Source organism: Pelmatolapia mariae, linkage group LG20 (genome assembly GCF_036321145.2).
Source record: "Pelmatolapia mariae isolate MD_Pm_ZW linkage group LG20, Pm_UMD_F_2, whole genome shotgun sequence".
NCBI classification, from domain to species: Eukaryota; Metazoa; Chordata; class Actinopteri; order Cichliformes; family Cichlidae; genus Pelmatolapia; species Pelmatolapia mariae.
In genome coordinates this window covers 18,810,234-18,837,698 of record NC_086244.1, presented here as the reverse complement: position 1 = coordinate 18,837,698, position 27,465 = coordinate 18,810,234, and the positions used below count along the sequence as shown (strand labels likewise).

At 36.9% G+C, this 27,465-nt stretch overlaps 1 protein-coding gene across 3 annotated transcripts in view; it reads left to right on the top strand.

The window, feature by feature from the left end:
- The window catches only part of LOC134618727 (metabotropic glutamate receptor 4-like), a 188,561-nt gene that overhangs the window by 141,435 nt on the left and 19,661 nt on the right, over positions 1 to 27,465 (top strand). For all 3 annotated transcript variants that reach the window (XM_063464272.1, XM_063464271.1, XM_063464273.1), the window contains 4 exons: positions 8,738 to 8,873; positions 13,307 to 13,461; positions 13,779 to 13,919; positions 26,269 to 26,469. In XM_063464272.1, the coding sequence (XP_063320342.1) occupies positions 8,738 to 8,873; positions 13,307 to 13,461; positions 13,779 to 13,919; positions 26,269 to 26,469 (633 nt within the window). The remainder of the gene's footprint in view (positions 1 to 8,737; positions 8,874 to 13,306; positions 13,462 to 13,778; positions 13,920 to 26,268; positions 26,470 to 27,465) is intronic.

The window sequence follows — 27,465 nt, the reverse complement described above, 5'->3', positions numbered from 1 at the left end:
CCTTTGTCGGGAACAGCGCTGGGCTCTTCAAATCACGGACAAACAGTATCCCACATTCGTGATTTTTAGTTCACAAACACTTCTTGTAATTACTAACTACTCCTGACATTTTGGAGATATACATACTATACTATACTTTATACAGTAAAGTTACAGCGGGATACAAATAACATCATGCTGATCCTGCCGATTTGTTCCTTGGGTTCAAATCACGGACAAACAGTATCCCACAGTTGTTTGTTTTTACACTCATTTTGCACAGAGAGACATTTTTGAAAAATGTATTGATAGCAATGTTGAATATTATTACACAGGAAAAAAAAACAACTACACGTAAAATAATCATATCTTGAAGCCTCTGCCTCTGCTTTTTCTTGTAAAACAAAGGGGGGCCCAGCAAAAAAAGTTTGGGAACCACTGGTTTAGACTATTTAGTGTATGAATTTTGATAATCGATACGATGCACAGCACCAGTTAAATGGAATATCATGAATTAAGTGAATCAAAGGGGCAAACATGTTGATTCGACATGGTGTGCAAAACATTTTAATTCTAATTTTTGTCATGCAGTTGGTCAAAGTTATTTCAGAACATCCCTCTGCTGTTTCACCAAATTGAATTCACCCATTAAAAGAAAAGGAGGACACATTTCATTGCTGACTACAATTCTAACAATAAATGTGTGGCACGGTTAGATTTGGCGTTGTTACAAGAAGGAAAAGCATGCAACATCAAACATAACAGCTATCAAATACATCAAATAGTTCTGTAAATAAACAAAACTGATGTCCAGTACAAATGCTGCCAGATCTGTCATGTGAAAGTAGAATGTGCTGGCCAACATTACATGAATAAATTCATATAGGCTTTTTTAAAAAACATGTTTCAGTATCTATATGTGGCATGTGAATATAGCTTTTTGATAAATCCCATTTAGATTACAACATATTTTATTTGGGGTGTCTTGTGGTATACTATCATTATAGAAAGTACATAACACAGGAAGATACACCACAGTCTTCTTTAATCCAATCTAATTTCACACACCACCATGCAGATGTCTTTCTAATTAACATCAGAGCATATCCCCTTGAGTATGTTTGAAACCCATTATAAGACTACACAGCAATCTGGGAAATTGCTTTCTATCATTTTGTTTCATCTTATGCTTCTTTGATACCCAAATATCCAACAGTACCATTTTAGTAACATGGCATAGATTAGCAACTCTATTGCTACTGGGTTGTTGATTTAAAACCGAAAAATCAAGAACTCAAAATGTTAAAAAGACCTGGCACATTGCTGTGGCTTCTGCTACTTAATTGAATCAACATGATGCTTCAGGGTTTGGACTGATATTTTAACATAAGTCCAAGCTGACAAGTCCATCATGTCTCAAATGACATGTTTTCTCTGGAAGACTTTGGCCAGGGAGTACACGGCATCGTTTCATCTATCCAAGTTATACCTGAACTAAAAGATTGTGTTTTACAGTGTTTTAAAAAGCTAGGTAATGGAAAACTGGCCTATGGCACAGACATAGCAAACTCTGTACTGTGTGTAGACCTTTTAATTATATTTACCAGTTGTTACGGCTGGTTTAAAGAAACTGTGGGTGTACTCACACTAGGGTATGTGTGCAGCGTCCAAGCACATTTGACCCCCAAAGTTCAGTTTGTTTGACTAATGTAATCACTTTGCTCTATGTGAACAGTGCCCTGGGCCAGGTGCCCTGGCACTGTTCCTAGAGAGTCCTGGCCCAGGGCACTCTGGGACATATTTGTATAAAATATCTACAATACAGGACTGTCTATTTTTATGGTCTCTTAGCACATATCTACTGTTCTCCAGTATAGTGTTCTACTGCTATACTGTTCTCCAGTACAGATATTTATCTACTCTGACAGCAAAGTCAGACAGAGAGCATGTGTTCAGTGGCATCTGAGAGGGGGAACTTGATTCGCACGAGCTTCACACAAAAAAACAGTTCAGCCTAATTTTCCCAGCAGTACACAATGGTGAAGCCAGGACTCGTCACAAAATCTAGCCCAAAGCTGCTCCCTGATAATAACCTATAGACTCAGCAAGTCCCTGATGAGTTATCCAGGCTGAGCAAAAAGACATTGTGTCTGAAATGAATTTTAAAAGAAGAAACAATGTGTATACACACACACGTACAGTACAACCACATATAGGTATAATAACTAAGACTGCTTTTATGAAATGGGGCAGATAAAAGCTTTAGATATGAAAAATGGCACAGATGCTTGCCATAATAAAGACAAATTGCATTGATAGATAGGGAATAGGGGCCATTCATCTTCTTCCCCCAAATAAAAAAGCCATTCATGTTCATGTGCAGTCTCTCTCATGTACCACGTATACACTTATTCAACATGTTGTTCCTTTGTAATGTTTTACACATAGTACAGGCAGGAGTTGTCTTTAATTCACTCAATCTACTGAAAATAGCAGAAATGGAAGAAATCTGTTAGTCTGGGCCATCTCTGCGGCTCTGCAGTCTATAATAATTATAATGGGATATTATACTGTAATTGAACCCCTGAGGAGAAATTCATTTCCTTTCATCCCCTCAGACCTGCACACTGAGGTGAGTGCACAGCATCAGTGACAGAAAAGCACCTCAGGGACATTGGGGTGGGAGATTTAGTGTCTTGCTCCAGGACACTTTAGCATGGTGGTTGCTCTAACATGGGACTGAATGTGAGCTTTTTAAAGCAGGGTCAGTCCCCTTAATGATTTCAGTGCGAGGTTTCCCTCTTTCTCTTCCCAGTGCTTCTCTCCCTCACACTCACTCACTGCATTCTGATAAGACAGGAGAAACATTATCTGTAAAAACAGATAATGTACCAATAACAAAACGCTGCAGCTCATTTAGAATAACATTTTACACTACTGAATGGTCACGATTCTACCTGTACTCTTCTTTTTCTAGCTTAGAACCAATTCCATCCATCCATTTTCTCTCACTGCGCCAGTTTAAAAGCAGGACACTTTGCCAGTTTATAGCAGGCTTCTGGTGAACTGATTTGCATAAATCATGTTGTTTACAATTTACTAAATCAATGGGGTATATTTTTATCTCTGTGTAGAGGTATCACCATGGGCTGGTTTTGTTTTTTTGTTTTTTTTACGTTTCTTAATTCTTTGATCTCATGTGCCATTATCTGTTTGACGTAAACCACCGTGATCACATTACAGAGGCTGAGCATTGCTGATCTTTATAGACTACTGGTCAGCACCATGGCTGTACAGAGAACTAATAATGGAACAACACTGCTGTTCAAAGCAGATGGGATTTCAAAGCTCTGAGAAACTCAAGCTGGTTTTGTAATTATTAACTGATTGTGTATGTAGCCTAATAAATAATTTGCTGCCATGCAACAAAGCACCCAGGGTGTTGATGTATTCATTTAACACTAAAAAAAAACAAAATGAAAAAAATGTCAAGTATCCATTGATATAAATTGTCTGAACGTTAAAACTATAGAGGAAAAACTAGTTTGGTGATATTTCTCTGTATTTTCCTTGTGTATTTCTATCTTCCATATGAAAATGATGTCTGTTTGGTTAGGGCATCCCAATAAACTTACTATTTATGTACCTGCATATTTGTCACGCTGCCAGCCTGGGGCTATTTTGTGCGCTTCTGCGCTACTCTTCACCAGCCACACGAGCTGAGCTGCAATCAGCTACGATGGTGGGGAATATTTAATGTTCATGGGAGCAACGTTTTTCCCACGGGTGTCAAATGAGAGGGAATATTAGTGTTCCGAACTATTAAGGGAACAGAGACCGAGGCTGACAGTGGAAGACACAAGAGGAGATCAGCAGTCTCCTGAGCAACGGATATTTTTAGAGGTGATTTTTCAATGTGGCTCAGAAGTTGAGAATTGTATAGGATAAGTGTTAGGAAACACATACAGCTCTTCAAGGTTTTCACAGTAGCTGCATCAAAAGTAGGAGCAATGCATCTGGTGTGTATTTGAAAATTTGAAAGATTCATCAGGACAGTTACAACACTGAGGATCAGTGTTTGGTGTTGAAACCCAGCAGTTCAGTCTCTTTCGCTCTTTCACTGATTGTTATTGTACAGGTAGTTTTATTATAGCCAACAATAAAATGTACCTATAATTCAATATGTACCTGGAGAAGTACATTTCATTGTTTTCATAGGATTACTCTACAGTTGCATTTAGTTATTTTATAACTGTCTTTCTCTGCATGTTGTTGGTCAGTTTGCTAAGTTTAAGGAAAGCGTTGAAAAGTGGTGCACAGATAAGAAGGGGGCCAGTCCTTCAAGGGATCCCTCTAATTACATCCTGTCTGATAGCAAGATGGAATCAGGCGAGTAGTTTATTGAAAAATCTGATTCTTGCAGCGACTGGTCTAATTCAATAATATTAATATAAAATTTGCAATAAGCAAGACCTGTAATTAGGCCAATTAAAAGCCACTTAGGTTGTGTAAAAATGCCATTCATGAGCTGCCTGGCATAGCTGAATCAAGAAATATAGTTCTCTGCATTAGTTTATAGTCTTTTTGGGGAAAAAAAAAGTATCTTGCTCAGTGGCTGCCGATGTCCATTAGTCAAATAACCATATCTTTAATCATGTTATATCACAGTAGTAAAAAGAAAAATAAAGAGGAAAAAAATCAAATGCATAGATAAAGCAGTGGTGAAATAAACTGCCATGTGTACCCTAGCGCTAACAGAGTTACACCAGTGGCCCCGTGGAGGACCCAGTTTTGTGCACATCCGGTCCTTCTGGTATTCTCTGTGCAAGTTAAACAATGCTGCAGCCTGCTGCCGTGATGTGAGAAGAGAAGAAAAGGAAGGGATGAGTGCTCTGCTTCGATATAGCAGATGTCGTGGGAATGGGGGACTGAAGTACCAGTGAGGCAAAGACATAGAGTCTAATGATTGATAGAGTCTCTGAGAGCCGAGCTGCTGCAAAATTTCCCATGTGATGTGAGTGTAACGACAGAGAGTTACGCAGATAAACCTCTGTTTTATTTTAATCAAAGACTGAACCGTCAGGAGCTTTTATTTTGTAAAAAGATACGCAAATATCATGACTTATAACATACTGTACAACCTTTCCTACATACTTCTAAATATTTAATTCCATTTACTGTTCACTAAAAAAACCTAGATTTAGACGCATTAACCTTTGTAGATCCATGATTAAAACTACAGGATGGGAAGCACAAAGAGAGACGGTGAATAACCATTAGGGGTTCATGGTTCACTACTTTCAGTACTGATTGAAGCCAGCAATGCCATTTCAGTTTTTAAAATTGCATAGTGTAACTCTGACTCTCTGTCTTTTTGTTAAAACTGAGGACAGAGCTCATCATCGGCAACAGTCAGGTTTCTTCATGCTCATAAAGAATACATTTCCTCCATGACAGTAAAACACATTGCAGGAGCCCTCTGAATCTCCTGTAGGTTCAACTCAGAACACTAACCAATTGTAGTGAAAACCTACTCTTAAAGACAAACTATAAATGGACCAAAATGGACAGACAACCTGTCAACATTACTACAAACTCCAAATCCTCGTCTTAAACACATCTAAACACAGATCTGTCACTCCGCTATTACATAATGAACTCGCCCTTTTATTCACGCCAGTACACTAACCTTGTCCAGTGGTTAACTACAAGATTTACTTCTAGGACTGCAGTTATACTGACTAAACAGACTGATGACAGTTTGGTCAACAAGGCTTACTGAGAAGACATTTTAAGAAATATTACAATATCATAACTTCACATCAGATTTTGGCAACATCAGAACAGCCATTATTGCTCGCTACTATAATCAACATTGAACTACTATGTCAAACGTGTTATAATTTGTGATAACTCAATCAATAAAAACCATAAGGGCAATAAAGAGAACAATCCTCCAATAAGAGGATCTATCCTATCCTTTATTATCTGCTGCGTCTTGCAATTTTAAAGAAAGACTTCCAGATCACTTTGTGAGCAGTGTGCTCTAACTGCTCACAAAGTTTTATTGGCTTGATAAAGTAGTTTGTTGTGTAATCTTGCAACACCAGACAGCAAATAGATGGCTTTGAAAACTTGCCTATGCCACCTTGCCTGAGTAATCATTACTCTTCACAGAGAAACCTACCTTACAACGTGCTCAAAAGCCAAAGCGTAAAATAAATAAACTTACCTTCACCTGCCTAAAATATAAATTAGGAGTGTTATGATGACGTGGAGTATAATGCCATCTGCTTTGGAAGCTTTGAAATTCCAGATTACTAAATGATGACTCTGTTAATTGTGATATTCAAGTTGTGCTTTTTTGACATATAAAAACAAGTAAATTAGATGGTTAGATTTGATTGAACTATTGCTTGAGTGCAGACGGAAACATTACTTAACAACAAGACATCGACCAGTGCACACAACAGGATGAATCTATTTCTCCAGTAAAGGAACTTCTAATCCATTTACTGAAAAGTGAATTTAAATGTAAGCCGGAACTGCTGTGTTGCACTCATGACATGCATGACCAGCAGAAATCTATACATGAAAAACAAGAAACAGTTTCAGTAGAACAGCATTGTTATATTTCCTCCAGGATAAAATAAAACAGTAGTGCAAGCCACTGACTGATCTCCAGTTTGACTTAACCAAATGTGACTTTTTGTAACCATGAGTCAAGTAGCCCAACATCATTCATTTCATGGCATCCTCTATTCTTTACTGATATTTCCACTTTCACAACCTATTAGTAACTGAGCAGGGGCAGGCTTTGTTTTATGGTGTGAGTATGGCTGCCATGAACTGGACTAGGGGGGTATTATTCCTGCATTGATTGCTCATTGGGTTGGCTTTGTACTGGGTCCCGAAAGGGAAATTCATTAGCATGTGCATATTCTCTGTGGCATTTTGGCAGGGTGACAAAACAGTTATCCTGAAATGTTGCATTGGGAGTTAAACAGCCTTAGCTTGTTGGTAACCAGGGGACATCCCCTGTTGCCTTTATATTTGTGTTAGAATGTAAGAAGGTGTGGATGCTCTTTAAATTGATCCATGGAGAATTGCTGTAGCTATAAATTGCTACATATATTCTTTTAATGATAATTTCCTTGATAAAACCCATCAGCCATTCCCACATTGTTGCAATTTCATCATGGCTGCTGATGAAATGGATTCACCCTTTACAGTCCTCAGTTAATACACAATTCTAATCTGATAAATCTCTTTTCTTTGCTTTTCTTTTTTTTGGTGGCTCAGAATTTAGACTGTGTTGTTTGCTGTTAAGAAGGTTAGTGGTTTGATCCCCAGTTTCTACATCTATAATTTATGTTGAAGTGTCTTTGGGCAAGATAAAGAAAAACAAGTAGCGCCTTATGCATCCATTCGGGTTTGCATGTGTGCATGTGTCTGGGATTGCAGCTTCTAGTGCACAAGTGCTGTCAGAGTAAAAAAAACATTATATTATAGTCCATTTACCATGGAGTAAACTAGGAAAGGGAAAGCTTTACTAACTAACAAACCAAACTAATGTGTTAGTGTAGTTACATGGTTTAAATCTGCTGTGAGACCGACTGTCTCATAGCAAGAAGGTCTGAATCTGAGAAAGGCCTCTTTATTAGGCTGATTAGTGATTCTAAAAAAATGTTGGTGTGACAATAAGTGGTTATCTGTCACTCTGGTAACCTGTCAAAAATAGCATTTAAAAAAATTGATGACAGGGTGTGTTAAGATGAGAGAGTTGAGCCAAGGATAGAAAAAATCTTTGTGTATTGAACACATGAAAATCACCAAATTACACAGGAACAAATTGTCACCAGTTGAATGTTAAAATGTTAAACTATTTGTATGTGTCAAAGTGGTAAAAGAATAATCCTTCCACCTGCACAGCACTAAGCAGCTGCACTGTCATTCGACCGTTAGAGCATCATGTACTGTGTCATTACAGTTATCTTGTTTTACTTAGAACCAAGACAGTCCACAATTTTTTAATTAAATAAAGTAAATAAATAAGGAGCAAAAAGAGTTTTAAATTTACTGCAAAATTTCTACCATTGAAATGTATTCAGTGGTTAAAATTTTGCATTAAAACTGTTGTTTTCTAGGATCAAATGAAGGCCAAATTGGCCAAAAATTCAACTAGCTAATGGGATTTTTCAGATTATTAGCTTCAGAGAGCCAGCGTTTCAGTTTTCCGCTTCACTATGCCTAAAATATAACGGCCGGAATTTGCTATTTGCTGTTGCTGCTGGTCATTACCTAAATAGATAACTAATCAATATCACAGGACAATCTTGTATATTACCCCAAAGCAATTATCTGACTAACTGAATTGGAAATTGAAGTAACGTATTTCATTTCTGTTTCTTTTTTTCTACTTCCCTTTCACACATGGTACAATCATGGTAGCAAATGCTACTGCCCCCTGGTCTCACTGTCAGAACCATAACCTGAAATGTCTCCAACATGCCTTTTTTGGTCCAAGGAAAACCTTTTTTTTAAATGCCTTGCATCCCTCATTCCATGAAATATTGCACCAGTGCACATTTAATAGTGTATTTATCATAAAAAAAATTCCAGAAGATTGAAAAAAGATTTGGGTTAAAAGAAGGGAAAGGCAAAATTTGAGTTAAATTGCATCGTAAACATGTTCTCCTAATGAAACTGTTTTGATTTGGAAACATTGTTTTTGTTTTGTTTTTTTTCCCCCAATCAGGTGGTTTGTGTATTTCCCAGTCAGTGAAAATACCACGTGAACCAAGACCTGGAGAGTTTGACAAGATTATCCGGAGGCTGAGTGAGAACCCCAATGCTCGAGTAGTCATTATCTTTGCCAATGAGGATGACATCAGGTGAGTACAGCAGAATCCTGAGTACTGTCAAGTAACATAATGCTTATCCAGACTTATCTCAACTACTGTTTTTAACACTTGATTAACACCACATACCTATTTTTATTTCATGGGAAATAAATGTAAATGAGGTATAGTTCTTAAAGAAATTCCAAGCTGCACGAAGAGCAGGCATGTGTTAAATCAGAGGTTCCCAAAGTGTGGGGCCCGCCGCTTAGCCATTGCAGGGGGGGGGGCGTGGTATGAAAAGAAAAAAAAGAAAAAAAGAATGCTTGGACACTGCTAGCATAATTGACAGGTTTTTGACGGGGCTCCCACACAAACCAAAGCAGGAGATGAAGCATCGCCAAATATGTTTCCAAACCAACCTTTCAAGACTAGAAAATATGGTGAAGCATATCTTCCCTTTGGCTTCACCTGCACAAGTGCCAAGGTAGGTCTCCCCGGCAGAATTAGTTTTCCCTGCGTCGGGAGCACGTGCTGGGCTCTTTAAATCACGGACAAACAGAATCCCACATTCTTGATTTTTAGTTCACAAACACTTCTTGTAATGACTAACTACTCCTGACATTTTGGAGATGTTAGCTCTTTATACAGTAAAGTTACCGTGGGATACAAATAACGTCAGGCTGATCCTGCCGTAATTTGTTCCCCGCTTCATATCACGGAGAAACAGTATCCCACAGTTGTTTATGTTTTTGAACCCATTTTGCACAGAGAGGCATTTTTTGAAAAATGTATTGATAGCAATGTTGAATATTATTACACAGGAAAAAAACAACTACACGTAAAATAATTACACCGTGACGCCTCTGCCTTTCTAAATGGAGGGACAGTAACTGTGTGTGTATATGTAAGCATGTAAAAACGGAAGATTTTTCTTGTAAAACAAAGGGGGGCCCAGCAAAAAAAGTTTGGGAAACACTGTGTTAAATACTGCAGACTGTATTAGAATGTGCGTTATAGATTTACTGATCATATTGCCTTTCTAAATATAATGTACTACTCAGATGTTAATATTTATGAGTTATAAATCTCAAATCTGGTTATACTTGAATATGCTCAGTTCAACAAAATTCTATTTTTTTTTGTATAGCTCACCAAACTGAAAGCCTATTAGAAAACGGTTGGTGATAGTGAGGAATGGAAACCCCCCCACAACACTTTTAGCAGGAAAAATCTCACAGACTGTGGGTGAGGGAGCACAAACTTCCTCTGTCAGAATGAGGGAAGAGCTAAGAGAAGAAAATAAACTGCATAGAGAGACAGCAAACAGGGCAAAGCACAAAAAACAAAAAGAAGGCAAAGTTAATGACATGCATTACTGATTTTCAAATGCACAGGAAGTGAAATAGAGGACAGGATCAGAGAGGTGTTGAGTGCAACATCAGAGGTCCCTCAGTACCCTTGGTCTTATACCAATGCTGTCATAGCTACAAGAGACAAATGAAATAGTTAAAACAAAAACTAATCATGAGTATCTACATTTATTCGAGAAATTTGGTAAAATATAACGGCTGATGAACTTCGAGGAATTATTTTAAAATAGAAATATATGAAATAACTTGCTAGTTACCAGAATCAGATGGTTTTTAGCTGATCAGCCATGACCAGTTACAGCCCATTCAGCTGAGTGTATATTCAATTGACTATTGATCCGCCGTAGCTAGCGTGCACCTGGCCAGAAACATTACTACTGCATTGCCTCCATTCAGACCACATCAACTTAACTGTTCCACTCAGCAGCAAAATGCTGTGTAAGCTCGTGATTAAATATAAACAAGATATTACAAATGTAACATGCAAAGGCCTGTAACTGTATCTGGCTGCTGTAAAATGCTAATGCAGTAGCCGATAATTGCTTAGAGTAGCCTCTGCTGTTTCCTCATTTTCAACTCTCTGCCAATCTATGCATAAACTCAGTCAATCTTCACTCTTTATTGTGTTGTAGTAATTTAATTTAAAGTAATTGGTGTTCAACATTTATTAGCTCCAACTCGTACATGATGTACTGAGCTCACAAAAGCTGCACACGGTGGGTACTAACACCAACATCAAAAACCATGTTGGAGATGTAATTATAGAGCAAGCCGTGACATGTAAAATTTGTTAGATAAAGTGAAATTCATTTTTAATTAAATCTTATTTGAACAAATAGCTCGGTAAAGTAACTTGGAACACTTTTTTTCAGAGAATTGTTTTGACTGAAAATAAACATAGAAGGAGAAAATTGTAAAATTGTAATCTGTAAAAATGTATTGAATCACCAAAGTTTTTATCAAGAATAAGTCTGTGCATCTAAATATTATATATGTTTACTAAAAAAGATATAAACCTTTCACAGCAAAATGCTTTTTATCCAGAGAAACCCAGAGTTTCTATATAAAGGGAAAACAACATACAACATACCCAACAAAACCAGTCAGGTTTGTTAATGCAGCAATGAATGGTGATTCTGTATCACAAGTACTTATACACTTAGTGTGTCAGGGAGGGATTGACTGCTTTACTTCATTTTATGATAATATTTTCAAAATAATTTTGAATATTTCGTCCATTCACCCATATCCCTTCTATCCTGGTAAAGCACTTTAATCCAATTTGGCATCTGTTCTGCTGTCCCCAACTATTACACTATACAAAGGTAATGTTAACAGTGTCCCTGCTTTTATTTGCAGGGAAACAAATGTATCAATTACAATGTATTATCTACTATCAAGATGAATTAAATGAAATAAATTGCTGTAGGCTGAATTAAGAAACAAAAAAACTTGTGGCTTTGTAAGGGGAAATGTTTCCCTGCAACCATTCAGTAGGCCAGTGTATTCACAGTGGAAAAGGGCAGTGATTTGGGGCAGTCTCTTGATAATGACCAGGGCAGACGTCCCAGTGCTCATTGACTTAATCCGGTCCTGATAACGGGTAATAGTCTGGATATATAGTAATTACAGAAAGCCAGAGGGATCACGGTACTGCATGCCTTCTCTATCCTTGAACTCAGGCAGTGTGAGCCTTCAGAAGACTAATAGGAACCCAATATTGCCTACAAAGAAGGTATAGGAGACTGTGCTGTTTTGATGAAGCCCTTTAATATGATACAATAATTATATTACACTGCTATTTCAAGGTCATAGAAGTATAAGAAATAATATTTGCTGGGTAACCTTTCACAGTCTAGATAGGTAGGTATGCTTGCACAATACAGAGATTACTCTGTGTGGAAATAACATGACCTATGTAATAAATACATACATATAAAACTAATAAAATTAATTGTCACTGTAAAAATGTAACATAATAAAAATGTAATGTAAATATGTTTACATCAGCACTAAATTAAATGGCAGTGTTGAATGTAAAATGTGACCAAGTGATCAAAAAGCAAGAAATGCAAGAAACAACCAAAATATCAGATTTGTTAGCCAACTAGCTATATAAAGATTTTTACTGCAACATAATTCAGATTTTAGACCTTGTAAATACAATTTAAAGTGAGTTTAGAACTGAACCTGGACTGTGAAAATAAATAGGAAGTGTAGGTGCTCATTCATGATCACGAATCAGTGCCTCTTTACTTCTTACTGCGTTATTTTATATTATACTTCTCAGTCTGTGTATTCATATCACCATTACTGTAATCTCCTGACAGTGGAAAAAAGTCGATTTCTCTCTCTTTTTTCTACATGGTGGGCATAATTGCATTTTAAGACATGCTCATTTCACTAAATGTTGGGAGACCAGACTCAGAAAAAATCATTACCAGTCAAACATAAAACCTTGCAGTCATAAAACTAAAGTAAAGAAACAAAGTTAGCTGGATGAGTCACTGCTTGCCAAGTCAATTTTTTACAAAAGTAAAAAAAATGCTAACATTGTACCTTAGTTTTACTTAAACTTGAATTCACACGAAAACAACATGCACTATGTGAAACTCTGAGTAAGCTGGTGGACACTTTTTGTGCAATATAAGGGCTGGTGTAAGAGTTGGTAGTTTTTCACATGCCAGGTGGCTGTGCTTAAATTTTATGTCACTATGCTCAAGCTTTCTCGATGCAACTCTGCTGCTGCAGCAGAGCTTATTGGCAGTTTTTTATGACTCCCCAAACTTACATCCATTGGCAACAAGCCTGGACAAATGTGGCAGGGGTATCATTCTGCCACAGCCAAGAAGAATTCCACTGCACTGGGAAGGAATAGTGATTCTATGATGGCTTTTCAATTTTGCTAAACTGCCTGAGTATAAAACTTTGTCTTAGAATACTCTAGTCATGAAACAGCCTGAAGAGCAGTTACCTTACACTTTAAAAATCAATATAAATCATGGACTTACGTTAAACACAGTATGAACATATGTGTAGGAAATATATCAGAGAACAGCATTATTTCTATGGGACAAGTAAACATTACTTTATTTTATTTTTTTTGTTTCAAAGGCGTCTCCTTCAAGCAGCTAAGAAGGCCAATCAGACAGGCCATTTCATCTGGGTAGGTTCAGACAGCTGGGGATCCAAAATTTCACCAATACTGCACCAAGAAGAAATGGCAGAGGGTGCTGTCACCATTCTACCCAAACGACAGTCCATCAAAGGTATTTGCACTGCCAAACTCTACCTCAATGCTCAAAATATTCAATTTTCTTTGAAGAAAATCTTAGTTTGAAGTAAGTTCTGTATTGATACTTGCACTTTACTGCATATTGTTGGTGTATGTTTGTCTCCTTTAGTAATCTCCATTCTACCTTGAAGATACCAGATTTGACAAAAACAATTTTTAAAATTAGGGCTTTACAGTGTTGATAATTGCCTTTGTCACCACAGTAAAAGTTTAACTCTTAATGTTCACTTTTGAAAAATTTTGGATTACCATTAACTGAATTTGCGCTGTTGCTGTTGGATTTGATTTCAGGTTTCGATCGCTACTTCATCAGCCGAACGCTAGAGAATAACAGAAGAAATATCTGGTTTGCAGAGTTTTGGGAGAATAACTTCCAATGCAAGCTCAGTCGTCATGCTATGAAGAAAGGATCTGGTATCAAAAAATGTACAAGTGAGTCGACATTTATTGGCAGAGAGGGCACTCTGTCAATGTACAGCACTTGATCAATGACCACGTTTATTGACTGGTTCTGCTGTCAATACATTGTGCATTTGTGTATGTGTGCATGTGCATGTGTGTGTGTGTGTGTGTGTGTGTGTAAGTAGCATGCACTGCTAAATTTATTTGTCATCAGGGAGAATGCAATCAGACTCTTCTAATTTAGGCTAAATGTAATGGGTGTGGATAAGTGAATGGGAATCTCTAATTTTCCAACAGAAATGAATGTGCCTGGCTAGTTCAATCTGCAGTGAGCGACAATAGCAATCACAAAGCTATACCACCAGATGTGCTGAAAATATAATCAATACTAAATCCAGTTGTCCCATTAGAAACAAGCTTTCAGGTCATTAAAATCAGTAGGTTCTCCAGGCCTGTTTGCCACAGAACAGGCCTGGAGTAGTTTAAATCTGGCACCTTTAATGCTTCTAGGCAATCAGTTTCTGAAATAGCTGCCTATATATTAAAGGATCTTACATAATCAAACACAAAAAACCATTACTAAAAAGGCTGACTGTTCTATACAACTGTGATATGTTCAATGCCCATCTATTGAGCCTTGATGACTAAAGACACTCTGTGAGTGATAATTGCAGCTGGGGATAGAAAATGAGGGCTGTGTCTTGTCATTTCCTTTTGAAAAAGGCAATATTACATTAACTCCCCTTTACACAGTGATTGGCCAGGTGTGTGACGGCGTGAAATTATCATGGTTTCAGTGTCTCTTACAAGATCATTTTCTTTCTCTCATTACAGAAAAAAATTGTCGTGTTTCTTATTTACAGCAACACTCTAAATGACCTCCAAGAAATTGTAAAACCAAAAATTGTTATTGTCATTTAACTTACAAAGCCCCTTAAGATGTACCTGCTTGGAACAACACTGTCTCCATTTGATATATCAATACATTTTACAAAATAATTGTTTGTAAGCATAATACACTTCTAGTCCTCTTATATATAAACTGCTGCTTACAGCTTGGATCTAAATCCAACCTATTAATCAGCTTCAACTGATATTTTCATATGACAACATTAGAACAATGACAAAATGTGAAACCTGATAAACCCACAGAGAAAAACCTCCACTCGTTTTTTTTTTAAAATCAAGCTTGTGTTTTGTTCATTTTCACTATTCTTTAAACAATAGTTTTCCATTGAAAAGCTCTAATTATCAATTAATTCTATATTGTGATTAAATATGTCCTAGGGATGGCCAATTAAATGTGACTCTAGTTTCCTTAGAAACAAGTTATGAACAATCACAATTTATTCAGTAGAATTGGTTATAGGTTATAGAATAGTATAGAACATAGGATATATAGGACTTTGACTACAAACACTGCCTTAACTTCTAGCAACTAACCAGTGCAGTGCAACCAAAAACTTGTATGAGTGAGGGAAAATGAGAATGTAATTTGATATAAAACTGGATGCTAAAAAAAGAAGGAGGAAAATTCATTCTAGCACAATAAGATTCTCAGTGGAATCAATGACTCAAGATCTGACACAGAAACAGTCTCATGCTAATGTCAGTTTAATGGTTGTATTCATGTCAGGTGCCATTACCAGGAAAAAGCAGAAGCTGGGTAATCTCAATACTCTAATGTGCATGAGAAAAATGAAATTCAGAGCCACCAAATTTCTGGACATTAATGATGGTTCTTTATATATGACGAACTGAAAAGTGTCTGTTATGGCACCAAGATCCAGAATTAGAGTCATGTATTACGTAGACATGTCTTATCCTATTTTCGTTGCATCAGTTTAACAATAACAATTCAGATTAATGTCTAAAACATTGGTCACCTCATTTAGAAGTATGGTAAACATGTCATATACAGTAAATTGTTCTGGACGAGATGCCTGCGTGGTCACAATTATGCATTCTGTGACTGCTTTCTGCAGAAAAAAGTGACTGTCAGCGTTTTGCAAGCTTAACACAATTCTTTCATTTGGAAAGATAAAGACAGTTTATGCTTTTTTGTAAAGTATGTAACTTTATTACAGCTGCATTTTTGCATTTCGTTATTTCATTATTGTATTTCATTAGCAATATAATGCATAACTACCTATTTCTAAAGTGCGTGGTTACAGTAAAGTTCAACAATATAATTTCAGGATTTTCCTAAATATTTCCCTCCCACCAGGCGATGACGGCTTTTGTCTTAATTCCAGGTGATGTAGAACGCAACAACCTCAAAATGCCACCAAATAACAAAGGAACACACTAAATTAGTAAAACAGAACATGAGCATGAACATGCAAGTTAAACAGTACCTCGGTGACTTATTTGTAGTCTCTTAACAACACTGTGTTCTTGGTAAAACAGAGAGATGCTTCAAACAATCCACACTTTCATGAGATTTCTGTATTTATCTGTTGTCATGGTGGCTGCTCTTGAGCTAAATTGCTGCTGCCCCTTTCTTCCTCTGAGTAGCCTCCAAGGCACAGCAAATTTTACAGGCAAGAGTTACAGTAATTTCACTCAGATTCTTTTGTGAGTACTATCACTACTACCCATTGTTACTTTTGCAAGAACAATCATTTCCTGTTCCCACTTCAAGAGTTTCTTTGTCACTGGAACACTCGACTGTAACATATCAACATGTGTGATTTATCAAGAAACATCTTACAGCAAACAAAAGGAAATAATTTAACCCTTAAAACCCTGTTGTTCCTGTGACTGCTTTTTAGAAATTGGAGCTATGTGATATCACTCAAAAAAAAAATCTGTGAAAAAATAACCAACCAACCATCAATATGATTAGATGAGCATGTAATTATCCCATTTGTATAATATGTAAAGCATTTAATCACACAATGAAAGTTACTGACAAGTGATTTATGTACCATAACAGCAGGGTAGTAGTAGGTCATCTTCCACAACCGAAGCATTAAAGGATATTTGAGTTAGTGTGCAGGGAAAACAACAGAGAGTGTAGGTATATAATTCACATTCTACTGCTGTCCTCATTCCCAGTGTTCTTGTATCTGTTGCCACAGAGGACAAGGTTTATTTTGCAGCTTCAGATCCACATTGTCACCTCCGAGCCACAGGTCATTTTACTGTTACATTCAACAACAAAGCCTTATAGAAAGCTACCTGTAAACAGCCGATAAACTGAGACTATACTGTCCTCCAGTTTCCCACTGTTTCTGCCATAATCAGTTCCATGTTTGGTGTCACTGATACTTGGAGGTCCCAGAACAGAGCCATACCACCAAATATAAATTACAGCAGATAGAAAAACAATCTGCGCTGACAGAATGCAGTTTAAAATGATGTTGGCAGACAATAGAAAATTTAACCAGCCACAATTCTTGAAAATCTTCAAAACAATATTGCAGAAGGAGGAAAAGCAGCCCACACATTTTGCTGCATTTTAGTTTTTTTTACCATCTCTACAAAACTTGACTACGTTTTAGGTCACATTTATCCTCTTTCATAGGGTCCTGTATTTTTATAATCACCAGTTTAAAAACAATCTTACTAAAAGTTTGGACAGTTTTTTTTTTGTTTGTTTGTTTTTTTTAGGTTTGTTTGTTTTGCACAAGACCATAAAAAAGGACCGTAACACTCCCAGTTACAGAAACTAATTAGACCCCATAGGAAATCTGAAAGGTTCACATGTGAAATGCTGAATGTGCAGAATTCAACTTTGCCTTCTGAGCTATTCACACTTCACTGTACTTCACAGTATTTCATGCTAGTGAACCGTAAAACATGATCCTGTTTTGCAGAGCAGGATGAACAAGAAATGGCTGTGAAAAAGCATAGACTTGTGAAAGGAGACAAATCAGTCATAACAGAGAGACACTGCACAGTATCAAAGCATGATACAGTTATACTTACCAGTAATGAGCAGGGAAATATGAATCATAATTTCTTTAGGGTGAACAGACACTCTAGTCGTCACATCTGCTACAAATACTGTTACAAAGCCATGACACAGCACTGTTGCTTTACTTGTCTATTTGCTAAGTCCCTGGGCAAGATACTGAACCCTAAGTTGAACCTGATGCATCCATCAGTGTGAAGAAGACTTGAAGAGTGAAAAGCTCAAATTGAGTAGAAAGGTGCTAAATCAGAATGCTGGAAGCTAAAGTCAGGGAAGCCCAGAGATTGGTCCAGGATGAAAAAGAGGTACAAGATGTCCAAAACTGAGACTCAACAAACTGCCAAACCAAGGCTCACAGCTTTGGGCACAAGGCTGAAGAGATATGCCAGAGAAGCTGAGGTCAACAGAATAAATGACCTGTCCTCCAAAAAGTACTCTCAACTACAAGGGAACACTAATACTTGGGCAGAGCTGATACTGAGCAATATTGGTTGAACATCTGGAAGAAAGTAGATGTTCAAGCAGACCACAGCAACCTCCCTCCAGGGCCAACCAGACAGACTAACCAGAGCACTGCCTGGATTTACTACAACAAAGCCTTTGATTCAATGTCCCACACATGTATACTAGAGTGCTTCAATCCATTCAACAGGAACTCAAGAGGACTGTGAAATAAAACACAGTTGTTGTCTTGTACAACTCCAAGGCAGTCGTACAAGTTACCATCAAGAGTTGAATATACCAAGGTGATGCACTGCCCCAATTGCTGTTCTGCATAGGCGTTAACCCCGTAAGCCAGGTCATTGCTAAGAGTGGATACTGATATAGAATTAGGAGTGGAGTCACCATCAGCCACATCCTGCACATGGATGACATCAAGCTGCATTCCAGAAGTGAGATATTGACTCAGCTCACAAGGATCTACAGCAAGTACATCAGGATGTCATTTGGACAGGATATGTGTGGCTGAATGGTTGCAAAGAAAGGAGAGGTGATCTGGACTGAAGGGACGAAGCTACTAGAATGCAGAAGAGCAGATAGACAGGACATCTAAACGTATTTGAGTATCCCACAGGCCAGTGGGAACTATGATAAAGATGTACAAAGGTCAGTCACAGCCAAATACTTCCCGAAAGTCTTTGGTACGAATAAGATCCAAGCCATCAATACATACACTCTACCAGTCATCAGATACCCCAGTGGAAGAATAAACTGGCTACAAGAGGAGATGGATGCCACTGATGTGAAGGCATGAAAACTCCTCACAGTGCATGGATGTCTCTACCTGATATCAAGCAGCAGTTGTCAAGGAGCAGAAAACCGCAGTTGTGATAGATGTGGCAATTCTAATGCACTTCCAAGTCCTAGGAGCTAAAGGAACAACTGTAGCAGTTGCGCAAGACCTGAAAGAGAGTGTTTGTGTATACACTATATATGTGTGTGTGTGTATGTGTGTCTGTGTGTTTAAACAGTTAAGACATTTTATTCAGCATTTCCACTAATTAATGTTTTCTTTCTTAGTGGGCTTTTGGCAAAGATAACAGCTTCTGCAGGTGCACTGCTTCTTCTTGACGTCATTTCAGCACATGTTGAGGGTCACAGTTGGAGTGAGGCAAACTGGCTTGAGTCATTCTATTGCTTTGTATCCCTGCAGACATGAGTCATCAAGGCTAGCAGCCACAAATACATGTCTGCCTGCCTGCCTGCTCAATTGTCTGAATTCCATTGCTCGATGAAAACATCAAGAACACACAATACAACTAAACAGTGTGTGACAGCTCTTTGATTGTCTTGGGATCATAGGCAAATGTCAAGCTTTGGATTAAAGATCAAGTACAGGAACACAATTTATTTTTTTCTCTCTGTCGAGAAAATATTGACTAGCTCAGAAATAACCTAAGGGGATATCCTATTTTATAAATAATTAAATTTCTCCACATTTTTATACAAATTTGTTATATTGAATTATTGTTTAAAAGTATGATTGGGAGGGAGAACTACAATATCCATTGATTGCAGCTACGGCAGTGATTTGGTGATTACAACAATGCTTTTTAATTAGAACAGGAAATTGGCAGAGGTTTGTAATCCTTCATGGACATTGCCATTTTTCAAGATATAGTCTATATTTTAAGATAAGGAGGGTGGCAATACACTAGATTAGAAAAGAAATGTGATAGCTACTGTTATGATACTTTTTTGTTATATCCAAGATACTAAAAACTGGGTATCTGCGACGTGAAAAAACAAAAATGACTGAAAAACAACTAATATTTAGGTTTACTATCTGTCTGTGGTACATTAACAAATCTGAAAACCCTCAAACTGTCATGGTAGCAATGTTTTAGTTTTTAGTTCATCCAGGTATGAGCTACATCTCAGTTTTTTTGTGCTCCCCTGATGGAAATATGGTGCTGCTATGCTGTACCTCATCAAGGCTGCAGAGCAGAACAATAACTACTGTCGCCAGCTGCAGTCCAATATGGTGGCGTTGGAGTTGGAGCTAGATCATTTAAAAGAGTGTGTGTGCCTTGTTTTGCACACATGTTCAAGTATGTTTGTGTGCCTATGCCTCACTGCCACTACAAATACTCTTAGTCTGTGAAACACTGCATTTACACAACGTAATAGTACCGAATGATCTCAGCAGCCTATACAGTGACCATAAGTTCCAAGGGAATACATGCCTCAGTCACCCAACACCTATACAGTTAGTAACTATATAAGAAAAAAAGCAAGAAGTCCAAGAGTTCTGTGTCGTGTCAGACTTTAGAGTGGGAGCATATGGTTTATATTAATCCATCAAAATTTGTATACATTCTCATTCTTTCATTTTTGAGCTGTTTTGTGTGTTGTGGGCAGAAATCTGCAATAAACAAAATGATGGAGAATACAAACAGCCTGTGTGAACATTTTAGATACATTTTAAACCAGATGTAAACAAAAGCGACATAATTAATAACTTGTACTCTAATGTAGCTAAAAGAGTAAAAACTAATGTATCCTATATAGTCAGTAATGTAGCACTAAAGCTGCTTCAATTGTAAAGCTTTATATTTACAATATATAGCAGGCAGCACTGTATCCTTACAAGAAAGCACAATAAGTACATTAGTTGGGCAGATATCCCAACTAATGACTAGCATGATAAGGAAAGAAAGCAGATCATAAAATCAGATTTTTGCTTTAGCCTTCACCTGGAATGAAAGAGGACAAAAAAAGAAAATTTACCTTTAATCAAAAGCACATTGTGAGCAAGAGCATACAGGATGATCTGGAGCTTTCTTGAGCGTAATATTCTTTCAGAATTTCAGGGTTTGCCTTTATAGAAACTCCTCAAGCACTGATTAAAGGATACAGTTGCAAGGTTTCATCTTCATTCACATTAATGCTTGTTTTGCACTGGTGACCTTACTGCTGCACAACTCAACATGCAGTTACTGTTTTCCCCTCAATTTTTAGTCAGAAAAGCTGCCTAAAAATTAAAAGTAAACATCATAATATTTGTGAAGGAATGGTATCTGTTAAAGTAAGATCAAATATGCTACCTTATTAAGGATTTCTATATAGATGGGACTAATGAGACATAAATGAATTCCCCAAATATTTTTACCCAGACAGTTCAAACAGTTTTAACCAATAGCAATATGGATAACAATAACATTACTTAGTTTTTTTGTGATAATAATTAATGTGTGAGTATTCGTGCTTTCCAAATTACAAAGAAAGATGTCAGTGAGCCACTCATTGATCTGATAGTGAACTTGGAAGCAATTTCCCCAACAGACATTATATAATATACATTATATTAACCATTTAAATCAGGAATGGGCAATTGATTTTCCAAAGTTGCCACATGAGAAACTGTGACTGTTTTGGAGGGCAGCACCAATAAACTGACCTCAAGTTTGCTCAATGTTAACTTTATCTCTTTATAAACTATTGGTAAGGCAATGAAAATGTGAAATAGGCATAGTAAAAACACCAACGCTTTATCATTATTTAATCAACATTTACAAAAATCATTGCAAGACCTAACTTTATACAAAGTGCTGTTGCTGTTTTGTTTGTAGGTTAATTACTTCAGTTCTTTTTTTCCCTGTTCAGTGAGAGTCTGTTTTTGGCTCTAATCTAAGTGCATTAAACTCAGGTTCAGTGAAGGACAGCGGACAGGTGATTGTCACTGTGAGAGACTCTGTATCTGCATTTATATTTGTTTCATTCCTCAGAATGTTTGTTTATTTCCAAACAGAAAACAAAAAAACATATTCTGTGCATCTGTCCTTACATAAGGAAAGTTTTCCTCTATGAAAGAAGAATGAAAGTCCAACAGCGATCCTGGCTCAAAATGCTCTGCCAGCAGTGACTCTGACTACAGGTCGATGAGGTCTTGCAGAACATTACTGGATGCATTATCCACACTGCAAGTGAAGGGAGAGGAAATCATGTGCATTTCACTCTCAGCTGTTTTGAAGTCTTCAAATCCCCTTGAAATCTCATCAAGAAGGGCTCCTAACGTAAAACAGTACCAGCCGTGGTGATCAGCCAATGGTATGGCTTCTTTCACTGTTGATATGCAAGTAAGAATGTTGCTACCCAACAGGCTTGACAGAAACGGCAACTTTCTCATGAAAACCTTGCCTAAGCTGTACATTTGATGTGCAGCCCTTGCCTATCAGTTTGGTATTTAACTGCTTCATTAGTGCAGTCACATCATTAACAAATCAAAGATTTACCTTCAATCTGAGAGCTGAGAAATGTCAATGGCTTTCTTCTCACAAAGCTCTTGAATTCCTGCTCTCAGGTTGCATATATTTGTTTTTGGGTTTGTTTGTTTTTAGCATTTTATCACCTGACAGCTGTATGGTAGCCTATGTCTCCATGCAAGCTGTTTCATAATTACATGCAACAAACTCTGTGACACAGTGCTATTACACTGACGAAGTTAGCTATTTTAGTTACATCAATCACATGATTAAATTTTAGCACTAACAGAAAACCTGGTGTATAATACAGTACAAAAATATCAATTTAACTTCTCATTTTAGTCATTTCTGCTTTAAAAACCATTTGTAGTAACACCTACCATTTTCAGCCTTAGCTTATCCAAGCATGCAGCTACTTTCTTAAACTTGCATGCACAATTTTCTTTTACTGCACACATTATCACAGAGCCAGGAAGGAAAAGTTTAAACTGTCCACTTAGTTTTTCAGCTGAAGTTCCAGATTCCCTTCAGTGTCTTTACATCTAGCTATTTTTCACCTGGAGGGGCACATTCTTAAATGCTTGTTTTTTTTCCCTCAGCACACTTTTCACAGTTCGCAAAACATTCTCTGATCAGCTCCCCATTAACAATAGCTCAGTATTTTGTGTAATTTTGTTGGAAATCACATACTTGGTCTTGAGCACTCCATCCCTGGATGTGTAAAACTTGTTGTCCTTGTTGCTTCTGCAGCTTTGCTGGAAAAGGTTTAGATGTCCGTTCCTGCTCTGCATCAATAAAGTTCTTGTTTTTCTCTGTGTGTTCAGTCTCATAATGTTGAATCAAATCCTTAAACACAACCATCTGCTCTCCACAAACTAAGCATATGGCTTTACCTCTCACTTCAGTAAAAAAATACTTAGAAGTCTTTGTTTTGTTTAAAACTCTACATTCTCCATTAATCTCTATTTTTAATGTGATTTCCCCCCAAAAAATCACAAAAAACTGTGTATCATATTATAGGAATATTACAGTCAGTCCTCTACAGGAGGTTAATTATCACTGTCATAGTACACATTACTATGTGTATATTTTTGCACTGAGTGCACACAGAAAAACACCACTCAAACTGCATAAATCACATAAGGCACACATACCATGCCCACACATTTGAAGAGATACATTTTCTAATCCCTTTTTCATTCTTTGCAAATCTCCTCTAGAAATGTATGAACAAAGTATGAAAGTACAGAATCAACATGTAAAACATAGCTGCAAGTAGCAATGGTCAGGGTCCACCAAGACTGAACTATTAACATTTACCTCCTTCAAAGAGAAAATATTTTAGCAAGTACTCCAGTTAGGAGACAGTGGAGCAAATCATAAAAACTGTTGATTACAAGTTAGAAAGGTTTTGGAACTTACTTATTACAGCATTACCTATGGGTACAACTTTTAGAGTCTGGGAATTTAAAAACATATTTTTTTTTGCACAAACACTTAGTATTAGAAACAATTACTACAGTGTTCCTACAATATGACTACTTGGATCCATAATCATAATCTTTAGATTACTTGGTGGTGGTTCTTAAAATATAAGGCATAATAATGATTAATAGCTTGAAATAAGAAAACTGTGACTTTTTTGACACTCCTCCTTGGATGTGCTTTAACCACAATTGAAAGAAATGTCACAAAGTATACAAAGTCCTCTCCCTTAATGATTGCGAGCGGATAATTCAAATTAGATTTTTGATGTAATTATTATCAAATGTCAGAGCAAAAACAACTCTTCTGTGATTGTGAAACAGCTTGCAAATGCGCAGCACACACATTTGCAACTCTAATTGATTATTACTTTTTTGCTAATTTTCCACATTATGTGTTGTTGTCATTAGCCATTACTGGGAATTATACTTTGAAGTCTTTTTCGAGAAGAGATTGAAAAACATTTTCTTCTCATGCTGAGCAGAATTCAAAACCAGAAGATTTAATTGTTGTAAAAATGCATTAACCTTTCAAAACATAAAGAGACGGGGTGACACAAACCATCTACTGAGCTAATGAAAATGAACCTCTACTGAAGGTTGTCAGGTTTCAGTGTGATTTGAACAAGCTGTCACCACAAAGAAGAATAAAGTGTCACATGTTATACGTACTTTCAACAGTCACTTTCTTTCCTGTCATATTTTCTGAGATTGTTTTGCAATACCCTCTAATTCAGGTTCTTTTAAATGCTGAGCATCTCCTAAAAGATATTTGTCACATTCTGTGCAGGTGGGGACAATTACACTGCACACAATTAATTTCAGGTTGTTAAAATTCAGACAGTAATCCTCCTTCAATCGTAGGCAGCAGAAAATTACCAACCATCACAAAGAGAAAAGATGTGTTCAAATGTGTTTTAAATAAACGGCTGGTCAAATTAGTGCACACGAGGTATGTCTATCAACTCTCTTCTTCAGAGCAACACTAAAATCTATTGGAACAAAATGTGAGACCTGTGACTGTTTGTCTTCTTCCCATTTCCCTAATTCTCGCACAATTTTCACATCTTAAAAATTAAATAACAGCTTGGACAGAAGTTTAGAGGGTTAGTTTTAGATTTGCAGGTGAATGAAAGACATTTGGCTCCCCTGTTACCACATAACAAGGACACATACCACAAGGCAATATAATAGTTATCAACAGGCTTCTTCCATGAAATTTGCATAAAACTTTAATGATAAACAAGCTAATGTGCTGTAAACTCACTTTTTTCTCTCACGATACCTTTAAAGGTTGAAACTCTCAACCTTGCAATTTAACTCCTTTACATTCTGATTGTTTTACACTTCACTTAAAACAGCAACAGTGTCTAACTGCCATTTTTTAATGCTTAACCTACTTTGTAGTACACTGGATGATAAAAAGGATTAAGCTGCTAACTGAAATCTTACTTAGAGAGAAGACAACAACCTTAGTTATGATTGATATACACCTGTCATAACTAATTGCATTAAAACTAAAGAATGATTAGGACTCTCTTACCATCTCTTTCTTTCCTTCCGTGCCACTCAACCACTCTGAACACATGATTAATGTACAATAGGTAACATATAATGTTGTGGGGATAAACACTAAGAAAACATATGGATAAACAACTGCAACATACCTTGCCTTATCAAGCAACATAAACTTTTCCTTAGTTTAAAAGATAAAACTCATTTCAGTTAACATCTTTGCATGATGCAAAGTTGGTCTAATCAGTGATCAACAGGCCGTAAAGAGAAAGGCTTCACAAGAGAGCATTTTGGATTCTGTGGAAAGAGATTCTGTGATTGATGTTTATAAGAAATGTTATACAATTAAGGGTTAACACGCACAATTCAGTGCCAATCTCTTTCAAATTCAATCTAGTGGAAAAAAAGACTTTCTCACAATTGAGCATTCCGGCTTCTTTGAAAGGTTATCATTTGCTTGATTTAAACATTAGCAATCATTCTTATTTTATTTTTTCCACTGATTGCCAAGCAGCTCTTTTGTTCTAAATATGATGGTTTTTCATATCAAAGATTCTAGTCATGACTGTCTTTCAAGATTGCAGCAACTCAGCCAGTAAAACACAGCATGGAAACCTAAGTGAAACATATAAATTAAAATAAGCAGTGAGCATAATCAACTTGGGTTTTAAAAAAAAAAATACATTTATGGAGTTGGTTTTAGGTGTGGATTTAACAAATTCTTATTTTTTTATCTTATTAATGTTTTCTTTCAGACCATGAGCGGATCGGAAAAGATTCATCCTATGAACAGGAGGGGAAGGTCCAGTTTGTTATAGATGCAGTGTACGCAATGGCTCACGCTCTACATAATATGCACAAAGACCTCTGTCCTGGAAAAGTTGGCCTTTGCTCCAAGATGGACACTATCAACGGCACACTGCTTCTCAAATATATCCGCAGTGTCAACTTTACAGGTATGTATTCCTACTTCTGATAAAGCACATAACCCTAACCCATTTTGCTGTGTGAAAACAAGATGGACAAGAAAGTCTGGGAAGTATTTTCAGCTGAAGTATCACATGAAATGAAATGTCTTTCTTTATAAACAATATTTATCATAGGGATGTGTCAATATATCAGTCAACCATCAAAACAGGACCAGAATACCTTATAGATGTGAGATGCACACAACTTTTTGGTGCATTTTTGGGTTCACAAGCATATTCATGCAGAGCCTTTAGTCATATCCTATGCAGTGGTCTCAAATTATCAGGCGTCTGAAAGTAAATTATTTCCAGCAAGTACTGAGGCTGAGATCTGTAGGAGGATTGACAATCACCAGCAGAACAGCATGTTTTATCATGGTTGATGATGTGCAGGAACTGCGCTTTGTGAGATTTCCTGCCTTATCATGTAAGCATTGAATTGCCCACACAGGAGATCTGCTGCTTAAAGTACACTTGCTGCTGAGTTAAAATTATATGTAAATGAGAGTGGGAAGCATGTTAACATCAGGCACAACAGAAATGGGCATCGGTAGTTTTTCAGTAGTTGTCCAATGTAAAGTGTCACTGGCAAAAACAGGATGCAGTTGTCTCTGAGACAGAAAGAGATATGAGTTGATTACATTTAATGTATAAGTAACACAGGTCGCATGGCTATTACCCTACCATTATATAAGTCGCCATAAGAAAAAAAAAACAATGCATAAATTAATATATATTATAGCATTTGAAGTGTAATGGTTTTCATTTGTTTATTTGTTTTATTGGGTTATTAGAGACTGGAATATTTGTTTCATCATTTGTTTTTGCTGTTATTAGTTTCATGACTATCCCTGAACTGTGACGGTGTATGATTTGAGGAAAATCATGTTGTGCTTATAAAACTCTATAAAGGTCACAAAAACTGGAATTTTTCAGACTTTAGTAAGCAAATGTCAATACATATTTCATCAAGTTATTCTTACT